At 34.5% G+C, this 11,044-nt stretch overlaps 1 protein-coding gene and 1 long non-coding RNA gene across 2 annotated transcripts in view; one reads left to right on the top strand and one right to left on the bottom strand.

The window, feature by feature from the left end:
- The window catches only part of LOC108740160, a 106,379-nt gene that overhangs the window by 10,297 nt on the left and 85,038 nt on the right, over positions 1-11,044 (top strand). The gene's annotated exons all lie outside the window — the stretch shown is intronic.
- LOC108740147 (proton channel OtopLc-like) overlaps positions 2,881-11,044 on the bottom strand; it is a 10,667-nt gene continuing 2,503 nt past the window's right edge. Inside the window, exons 6-11 of the mRNA XM_025976030.1 lie at positions 10,234-10,394; positions 9,722-10,106; positions 8,631-8,830; positions 7,160-7,380; positions 4,473-4,640; positions 2,881-3,242 (exon numbers count right to left, since the gene is read on the bottom strand). Coding sequence (XP_025831815.1) covers positions 3,035-3,242; positions 4,473-4,640; positions 7,160-7,380; positions 8,631-8,830; positions 9,722-10,106; positions 10,234-10,394 — 1,343 coding nt within the window. The 3' untranslated portion in view covers positions 2,881-3,034. The remainder of the gene's footprint in view (positions 3,243-4,472; positions 4,641-7,159; positions 7,381-8,630; positions 8,831-9,721; positions 10,107-10,233; positions 10,395-11,044) is intronic.

Raw genomic sequence — 11,044 nt, 5'->3', positions numbered from 1 at the left:
ATCAATTTGATTATATAAAAAGTATTTTTTTAATAGTTTCGCTGCATCAAGTGCTTGTTTGATGCTTGGTGGAGGGACAGGATCGTCTTCTTCAACAACGTACACAGCTGCAGTTCTTATCTATTTCGGCAACTTAGAAAGTACTGCTTAATGGTTTATAATGCCGCATTGTTGTCGTTAAATAGAGTGAGCGTGACGCTATATAGAGTGTAATATTGTATAGAAAACAATGTAAACCAACCAAAGTCAAGCAATTTCGACGTTTTAAGGAGTTTGTCGTTAAATCGACTGACGTTATAAAGAGCTTACACTGTATTTTGGTTTTGGGGGCAAAACATCCCTTAGACTCCCTTTCAGATCCGCTAGTGCGCGTTGAAATAGGAAGGAAGGTGTGAAAAGATAGAGGAGCACGCGGCATCGGACGTTTCGTGATTTGGCTTCAAAATTTGACTTTTATATAACCTTATGATTTATTCATGGGGGAAAGCAATTGCTCCCCGTTTCTGTTTTGTAAATAAAATGCCATAGACAATCTCTCACTGAAGAAGTAGGAATGTGAAAATTCTATAACTGACTGACGCCGACGCTTCCCTAAGACGGAAAATGAATAGTGACAAGGGAGGGCGTATTAAAGAATAAGTTTCTGGATGCCTATATTTTGTGCCATGTATTTTCGGACAGTAAAACCAAACGTACGCAATTGGAAATTCAAACTTATTTTATTAAACTACTTTAAATAGTAATGAACTTCAGATTGTCACCCCGAAAATTCTAAATAGTACGTCTTTCGAAAGGAAAAGAGAAAGAACGAAATGTTTCCAAATTATTGTTCGAATATATCGGCATCAACGTCATCTTTGTAAATATCTATCAAAAGTTTTTATTGCATTTTCTTTGTTCTTTTGATATTTGTAAATCAAAAATATTCTAAATGAATTTACAAACATTTAATATGCTTGATCACTTATTATTAGACATAGTTGCGACTTTATGTTTTTACATATTACATAAAACAAGGAAGGATTTCCCCCAGAAATTTGTAATTATCCTTATAACGAATTTATTCTTTATACAAAATAAGGAGCGTACTGTATATACTAAGATATTATTCAGTTATAACCTACTTAAGTTTCTACGTTTACTTTTTATTTGAACACTGGAAAATCCGGGAAACTAAGAAACGAATGTTTGCTGAAAGTATTTCTTTCATATTAGATGCGATCGAGTTGATAGATACAGATTATATAACGATAAAGCGTTTTACGTGGGTATTCTGTAGAAGTTTGTTTTTCGCCCTTTTTGTAACAAGACGGCCAACAATAAAATAAACGATGAGAAAGAGTGAGAGAGATAGAGCCGTGTCAGTTCAGACCGTTGTCGGGAATGGTTTCAGTAGCAGGTGTTTCCTTGGAAAATAACACAGATTTATTTGAGCGCATAGACCAAGAGCTAGGTGGAAATGCGAAGAGGGGGGGGGGAAAACTGTCCCGACTTTCTTTCTAATTCAGATACATAGAGATTTTGTTCTGTCACTGCGATTCCTTCACGCATGATTTATGTTGTACTGGTTATTTTCATTTCCTTTTCGAGCTTACTCACAAATGCTGACATCCGGAATCGTACGTATTGTAAGATCTACTGTTCTCATCCAATATGAGTTTCTACACATACCTAACATGCGAAAGAAAAATTAAATGAACTAATAAAATTTATTGAAATTCTTAAAGCAGTTGTCCGACATCGGTATTTTGTACTGAAATTACATTGACATACTTTAATGTATTTTCTATGTCATGTATTTTCTTTTAGAAAACGAATCTTCAAGTTTCTAAATAAAATTAAAACGAAACAAGAACTGCCGTAATATACAATAGGCACATTTGGGAACGTACCCATACTACGTGATCCATGTTTTACAATTTTTTACCCCCTCCTCTCCCGTGACCACCCCCGCAGTATATGCCAAAATCCCCCTATTTCTCGCTAGTTTTCCCGTAATAATTCATAAATATGCTTTTGAATAGTTTTTTGCAAACAGAAACCTTCAAATATAGCTCGAAAAAGCATGAAATTTTCCTAGAGGATATTGACTACGTGACGAAAACCTAAGCCCTCATTTACCGTGTGACGAAGCGTGGTATTTTTGAAAACAAAAACAACCCTCCCCCTTATGGGTCACGTAGTATGGGTACGTTCTCTTAGGGTGGAATATCTGAAGGTGTTGTGGCATGTACTAATATTGTCTTGTAATAGTGAGGAATAATTGACTGTATGTTACAACAACAGACGTTTGCTTAACTTTAATACAAGGAATAAGGAAGGATATTTCGGAATTTAATCCATATGGGGGTGAAAAGGGTGAAATAGTTTGGATGGAACATTTTTATTATTTGTAGTCAGATTTACGTGAAACTTGGTCTTAATGCTCTTATTATTTAATATGATTAATCAAACACCTACTTCGGCATTTTAAAAACCTCAAAAAGCTCAGCGATATAGACTGGTTATGTCTAGTTACATTAAGGAATAAGGATACAATAATTCTCCACGGTACATACATATTTGGAGAAAGAGAGAATACAAATTTGAGTTTATTTCATTTATTCAAATAAATTTTTATCCAATCCAGTTCTTCAGTAAATTACTTCTCGTTTGTAATACGTAAAAATTTCTTTTCCACAAACAGACATCTATGTCGGGGATGAAATTAATGACTTGAATAAATCTTAGAAATTTCATCCTGTTTGTTCATGCGTGTACAATATGGTTTTTTTTATTCGAGAAAGATAGTACCTACTTTTATTTATTCTTCACTTTATTTCAAGATATATATAAATTTTTTGTTTTTACAATATAATGTTAGAAATAAAAAAGAACATCACCATTGGACAATTGTATAATTTCAGGAACATAAACATATGTATATTAACAAAAATGTATTCATGTGTTGTGTACCTATTTGTTAAAATTTCCATCACAGACATTTATGTGCGCACATATTAGATTTACATATTTTTTGCTCGTAATACGTAACTCAGGGGTCGTCTTCTACATTACTGTTGCCGTCGTCAAAACTTGAGCGGGATTTGTAAACCTTTTTCCAAATTTCATAGAAACATACCGTGGACTGAAATCTGTATGATACAACAAGTGGCATTGTTACATGGGTTATTATATTCCAAGCTAGAACACCGTAAAAGTCCATTTGATTTGGATGAGAAAAGGCCCTGTTATTTTTTATCCTGAAAAGAAATTATATCCCAATAAAATGTATAGAAACAAAAATATTGGTATGCAAGGGAAGAAAAAGTATGCAATGAGGAGAAGAAAAATTAGAAGAAGTTACTGATTTTCGGTTTCATTTTCGGTATCTAGGAGGTCAGATAATTCAGGATGGAAGGAGCAGTAGAGATATAAATCAAAGGATAGCGCAGGGTCGAATCGCCTTTAACAATAAGAAGTCCCTGGTATTCCAGGCGAATGATAAGTGTACCGTGGATAGAGAAGGTTAGAAATGAGGAGATTTTAGAAAAAATAGGAGAATAGAGGGCGCTATTGAAGTCAAAAAGAAATAGGCGAGATAGGTTAGTAGACACGTTCTTAGGCATGAAGGGCTAGTTAGAGACATATTAGAAACAGAAACAGGACTTAACAGGAATAGAGGTAGAGCCAGGATTAGATTACTGTTAAACAAATAGTTAAGGATGTTGGATGTTTTAGGTTTAGGAAAAGACTGACGATCTTTTGATAATGAAAATGAATGTGATTGAAGATTGATTGCTAAGTACATAGATGTTTCGATTTAAATTTTCTCTTGAGGCACTAAAAGGTCAAATTAAACTAAAGGGAGAATGGTGATAAGGCATTTTATTATTTTTCTTTTACGTTATAAAAGTAATTTCACTTCAAAATTTATTTTAGTGTGTAAAATTTATAGGCTATTGACCGTAATCGACCTCTACTGCTTCAGAAATAATGTACTTTTTATCCATAAAGAATATATAAATCAAAGTACACGGGCCACAAGCAATATTTCACTTAAGTTTTTTTTACATAATTTTCATACGTTCAATGTTTTCCTTTCTGATTTTTCATATATATGAATGTTATTTTTTTTTTNAACCAGAAATTGATGATTTTAAATAAAGCATAATTCAGTATAATATAGTATTAAAATATTATATATTGTGGATTATAAAATTAATTGAATTTCTATTGATGTTTCTATAATATGGTGCCTCTAACGAAACAATTTCTAGCTCATTTGTATTTTTATCGTATCTTGGTAATTTTTATAAAAAGATAAATGTCAATATATGTAGAGATAAAAGTGGAAAGAAGAAATTTTCTCGACGAAGGAAGGAGAAAAATACAGGTACATCAATTTCACTGTGAAATAAAATTGTCCCTATTTTTGAATCGTAATTGGGTTGTGAGAAACGCCTCCGGAAAAACTACTTCTTGCTCCTTACCTGTTGACAATCCACAGGGATATGTTGACTAGCAAAAGAAAAGTGATCAATTGCCTCGCAGGCTTCTGCCGAATTTGTGATGAGGTGGTACAGTGACGCCTCCATGCATCCAAAATCAATACTGTTTGACAGCAGCTTTGGATGAGGGCAGTTATAGGCGTTATTATTCTATAATTGTAACAGGACTATATTAAGGAATTTGTCGAAATTGTATTAACACACATTCGTTTAAAATTAATAGAAACACCGCTGTTTTTTAAGAGTTTAACTATTTAAATGTGTTTAGAATGATAGATCTACTCCTAAAAAAGTTATAATACAATAATTATTATTTTAACATTTCTAAAAGAAAATATTAGTGCAAAATAAATTTAATAAGATCATTATCATAAGGTCGGACACGTACTTCCACTCTTTCCTATCCTGAGCTAAACTTCGCATTTCCCTAAAACTAGAGCAACCCTCATCATTAACTATTTGCGAACAGTAATATAATCTAGGTCTACCTCTACCCCTCCTAACTACTGTTTCTGCCTCTAATATGTCTCTGACTAGACCTTCATGCCTGAGAAGGTGTCCTACCAACCTATCTCGCCTATTTTTTATTGACTTCCATAGAGTCCTCTGTTCTCCTATTCTTTCTAATACGTCTTCATTTCTAATCTTTTCAATCCACGTTATCCTCATCATTCGCCGCTAACACAATATTTCGAACGCTTCTAACCTTTTTTTTTCCGCCGCGCCCATTGTCCATGTTTTGCACCCGTACAACGCCGCGCTCCAAACATACACCTTTAAAAACCTTTTTCGAATTTCCAAATTAACCGTTTGCGAGCATAGAAGTGACTTCTTTTTATTAAAGGCGACACGACCCTGCGCTATCCTCTGCTTTATATCCTTACTACTCCCTCCGTCCTGACTTATCTGAGTTCCCAGATATCCAAAATCAGCCACTTTTTCTAATCTTTCGTCTCCTATCTTTATATTCATTCTTTCTTTTAATAAGATAGTTTATAAAAAAGTTTTACTCCATATTTGACTAGTAGAGTTAATNCTTTTTATTAAAGGCGACACGACCCTGCGCTATCCTCTGCTTTATATCCTTACTACTCCTTCCGTCCTGACTTATCTGACTTCCTAGATATCTAAAATTAGCCACTTCTTCTAATTTTTCGTCTCCTATCTTTATATTCTTTCTTTCTTAATGAGATAGTTTATAAAAAAGTTTTACTCCATATTTGACTAGTATAGTTAATGACCATGCGAAGGCAGAAACGTTCAGGTAAATTTAAAAATGAAATGGCGTAATGGAAAAATAAGTATTCATACTTCATACTTTTGAATAGATAAATTAAACTGGGGAGTTTGCTGACTGTCCCCGAACTGCTACGATAAAAAAATCAACAAAGCACAAAGCTTATGAAAAAAAAGTCGCTGTGAAAAGTTATTACTAAAAATGATGAAACATAAGTCTTCATCCGATTACGTGTTAAATGCTTAGTTTTAGTTCCGTTTATCGTCATTTTTTGAATCGGAATTGAGATTAAAAAATCTCGTACTCCAAGCACCGTATCTACTTTCTAAATGCAGAATTTTCAATTAAGCGTTGCAGTGTATTTTTCTTATATTTTGTACCCTTGTAACATAGTTAAAGATAAATGTGGGCGAATGTATTCCCAAGGGCGATGGTAGTTTTTGATTCACGCCCTTGTTTACCTCATCAGGCCACCTCGTCCTTTGTTAAGTCCCATAAGAGCGGCCCCGATTACTTGAAACAGAAAATACATGAAAAGACCACTTTGGGTTACAAGAAGGAGCAAATGCTCGAGCTCGAGTTCGACGACGGTCGTCCTTAACCCTACGTCCCTCAGGCAACAATGCACATCACGGCAGCCACCGTGGCCGTTGCAAATAATATCGCTTCCCAAACGTTCACCTGAAAAAAAAATCGGTCTCTTTTGAAGATAGTTTTCAGAAATTTATGAAATTGTAATGAAACAATTATGTGATGTTTAAAGGGGTTTCCTTTTTTAAATATTATAAGTCTGCTTAATTGTTTCGATCTATGTCGTTTTCTCTCTTTTCTCGGAGAATTAGTTTCTTTAGACTGGTTGGTTAATGTCTGGAAGAGATCGTAGAAGCTCGGCCATTNTCCATGTTTTGCACCCGTACAACGCCGCGCTCCAAACATACACCTTTAAAAACCTTTTTCGAATTTCCAAATTAACCGTTTGCGAGCATAGAAGTGACTTCTTTTTATTAAAGGCGACACGACCCTGCGCTATCCTCTGCTTTATATCCTTACTACTCCCTCCGTCCTGACTTATCTGAGTTCCCAGATATCCAAAATCAGCCACTTTTTCTAATCTTTCGTCTCCTATCTTTATATTCATTCTTTCTTTTAATAAGATAGTTTATAAAAAAGTTTTACTCCATATTTGACTAGTAGAGTTAATAACCATGCGAGGCCAGAAACGTTTAAGTAAATTTAAAAATCAAATGCCGTAATTAATGGAAAAAATCTCATACTCTCGGCACTGTTTTCTACTTTTTAAATGCAGAACATTCATTTAAGCGTTGGAGTGTATTTTTCTTATATTTTGTACCCTTGAAACATAGTTAAAGATAAATGTGGGCGAATGTATTCCCAAGGGCGATGGTAGTTTTTGATTCACGCCCTTGTTTACCTCATCAGGCCACCTCGTCCTTTGTTAAGTCCCATAAGAGCGGCCCCGATTACTTGAAACAGAAAATACATGAAAAGACCACTTTGGGTTACAAGAAGGAGCAAATGTTCGAGCTCGAGTTCGACGACGGTCGTCCTTAACCCTACGTCCCTCAGGGCAACAATGCACATCACGGCAGCCACCGTGGCCGTTGCAAATAATATCGCTTCCCAAACGTTCACCTGAAAAAAAAATCGGTCTCTTTTGAAGATAGTTTTCAGAAATTTATGAAATTGTAATGAAACAATTATGTGATGTTTAAAGGGGTTTCCTTTTTTAAATATTATAAGTCTGCTTAATTGTTTCGATCTATGTCGTTTTCTCTCTTTTCTCGGAGAATTAGTTTCTTTAGACTGGTTGGTTAATGTCTGGAAGAGATCGTAGAAGCTCGGCCATTGATTTTTACGAAGGAAAATAATCTTTTAAGAAGTTGGCTTAAAACGCCCACAAAATCACCTCGTTACTGTTAGAAATTTTGCTAAATTGCTTTAGTTAAGTTGTTGATAAAGCTGACCTGATTCTCCAATTATCAAAGTTTACAAAACAATTTTACAAGATTAACTACCATATTGTTGAAAATGAAAAAAATTGGGCTCTGTCACTGAAACATTATCTGAATATGTAAAATTTGCTGTCATTAAGGTTATATAATGAGATATGTGAAATGACCACCCTTTCACTTTAAATTGCTGAATTTTCTTCAATGTTGACTTTCATGATATGTAAGGTTTGTGGTTTCTTGTGGTAAACGCGAGATTTGGCGATCTGGGCGGCAAGTTCAAATCGCCAAAACGGGAGATCACATAGCTCGGAAATATTGGTGTTTCAAAATCTTTACGGTTACTGGAGCTGTGCGAGGTTACCCTGTTTTGGTGGAATCGGCAGCAAGTAGCAAGCACCAAATTCTGAGTGACTTTTCCGTTTCGGCCATTTCAACTGGCTCACCAGATTTGACCACGTTATTAGGTTTCTTCTTTGGGGTTCTTTGAAATCTCTCGTTTACCACAACAAACAACAGTGTTACATATTCAAATTGTAAATTTCCTTGAAAATAGAGGCCAATTTTCAATTTTCACTTCTAGTAAAATGGGAGTCAATTTATATTATGACAACGTATACAATCTTTAGTTGCAGTTTTCCTGTTATTATCTGTTACGGACGTAGCCTTCAGTATTATCGTCATTTCTATTGATTTTATAAGTTTGAGATTATCACTATCATTTATCAACGTCGTTAATTTTTAGCCCTTTACTAAACAGTGCTTTAATGTTTCTTCTGTTTAAATTGTACTGTTAGACTGTGAAAACCCTTACAAAAAGTGAAACACTTCAGAACAAAAAAAAATGTAGAAAATTCTTATTCCTTTGAAAAAGTGAATTCTGAATCTTTTAAAATTGTTAGTAAAGACGAAACGCGAATCCTTTTTACTTACCTGTAGTACCGCAATATCTTTGTATTGCTTGTAAGAAACGAGTTCGAAAAACATGATGAGACTAGTTGTCGTTAAAGTCAAGACCATTATACCGCTAAACATCCCTTTGTGAGCTTCAGCACAGTCAACAGAAAATTTGTTTTGCCTTTGAATTCGCTGGCCCTTATCCCTTTGAATAAACATTGCATCAACTTCGTTGTCTTAAAAAAAAAACAAAGGAATATTCTGTTAATTTCCAAAGTTAAAATATATGTATATCTAAAGTAAAGTAAAAACTGTGAGGTTCTCCCCTGTTCTAAATAATTTTATAAAGGATACGTCAATATTTAGTACACTTATTTTATGTATAAACCAATTATCCTTAACTTTATGGATAAAATTAACTAAAAAGTCGAAAATTTTGAAGTTCTTACACACTATAATATTGAGAAATTTTTCTCCTATAAATTCGATCTTTAGAATAAATTTTTATTAGTTTCCAATGTACATTTTCATTACATAGACAATTATAATAATCATAAGGTTATCAGTCCTAAGATTTGTTAGACGCGCATCTCCACCCTATCCTATCCTGAGCTAATCATCGCATTTCCCTAAAACTATTTGTGAATAGTAATCTAATCTGGGTCTACCTGTATTCCTGTTAAGTCCTGTTTCTGCTTCTAATATGTCTCTAACTACCTTTTTATGCCTAAAAAGATGCCCTATTAACTTATCTCTCTTATATTTTATTGACTTCCATGGAGTCCTCTGTTCTTCTATTCTTTATAATACCCGTTCATTTCTAACCTTCTCTATCTACGATATCCTCATCATTCGCCTGTAACACCGTTTACGTTTAACACCCGTGTTCCAGACCCAGACACACCTACAACAATCTTTTCCGAATTTCTAACCTTTCGCGAGCCTGCATTATCCTCTGTTTTATATCTCTACTGGCCCTTCCATCCTGAGTTGTCGGACTTACAAGAAAAAAATCGACTACTATAATTTACCTCCCCTGTATAATTATTTTTGAGTGCTAGGCTATTGATAGTTGCAATTATTTAAGTAAAATCATAGAAATTCGTTACGTAGGGAAATTTACTTACCTGTGTCCTGGCTATCTTGGCAGGAATTTTTCCACATAACTCCGAGAATAACGGCACAGAGTAAGCTGTATTCTACTGTGCAAGGGGCTAAATACGGCTCAGACTTTTGCAATATAGACATCATTATATTGGAGTTGAGGCAATTGTTTTGATTTTCGATCATTTGCTTCGTTATTTGAAACGATTTTGAGCTCAGAAACTGTATGTCCACATCGGACAGCGTTTGATTGTCTCTTAAGGCGTTATCCTGTCTCCTTTTTGCCGACAGAAATATATCGTGTTGCGTTTCCTGCACCAGGACGTACAACCACTCGCACAGATTCGTTGCAATCATGTGCATTAGACCGACTTTTGCAAGGAGTTTCGATTTTTGAACAGCCATGAACTTAAATATAAAAAAGATCATGAACTACTTCGTATTTTTCTCCACAATGAGATAGATAGATAGGTACAACTCGTTTCAAAAGGGTTAGAGATGTGACCTTGAGGAAAGCTGCGCGACTTTTACTTACGTTACTGTAGGAAAAAATGAAAAGCATTTGCATAAGAACGAAGACGATTCGTACGGCAGGTTTAGCGGCTTTCAATATATCATTGCAGCCGTTATCGGATGATAGCTCAAAGTATTGTCCCAATTGGAGTCCTGAATATATGACCGAGCCCAGTCCAAACCCTACAAAACGCCGTTAAATAAATGGCATCGCGTCCACGGCACGCGTTGCAGTTTGTTTACTGAATGGTTAGTTAAAGCGAAGTTATTGGGAGCAAATAGAACTAATTAGTTTTTCGAATTGCCTAGGTACTTTTTGTTATTTACTGTTAGGTATATACTAGTGATACAGAAAAAACAAAGGTAATTTTCAAAACAATTTACAAATAATTTTGCAGCGATTGAAATGGAATTGATTTCTGGTTAAGGCGCTTCCCTATTATCTATAATATGTAATACCTCTCTAAAAATTTTTCAGTGGAAAAATATAAAATTATATTATTGTTGGGCTCCTATTTATTCGTGTATGATTTTAATCCGCGTTGATTATTATTTATTTGTATTCCCTTAACCATTCAAAAACTAGCCCGTGAAGTATATGTTTTAAAGTTCTGATAAATCCTCTCAAATTATTATCTATTGCAGTTCGGATTAAGTATTTTTACTATTGTTGTATTATTCGTCGTATTTTTATTTTCCATTATTTCAAAATTTTTCGCAAATCCTGAATTACGCGATATGAAATTATTTATTATAGCTTCGACCGATTGGTGTGGTGTACCATAAGAAGTTCGTGGCGGTCCCACCCCATAAAAAGTTAAAGGGGTTACATG

Source organism: Agrilus planipennis, unplaced genomic scaffold, assembly GCF_000699045.2.
Source record: "Agrilus planipennis isolate EAB-ADULT unplaced genomic scaffold, Apla_2.0 scaffold215, whole genome shotgun sequence".
In the NCBI taxonomy this organism is placed as follows: Eukaryota; Metazoa; Arthropoda; class Insecta; order Coleoptera; family Buprestidae; genus Agrilus; species Agrilus planipennis.
Note: the sequence above shows the minus strand (reverse complement) of the source record. Positions and strands in the feature narration are given on the sequence as shown.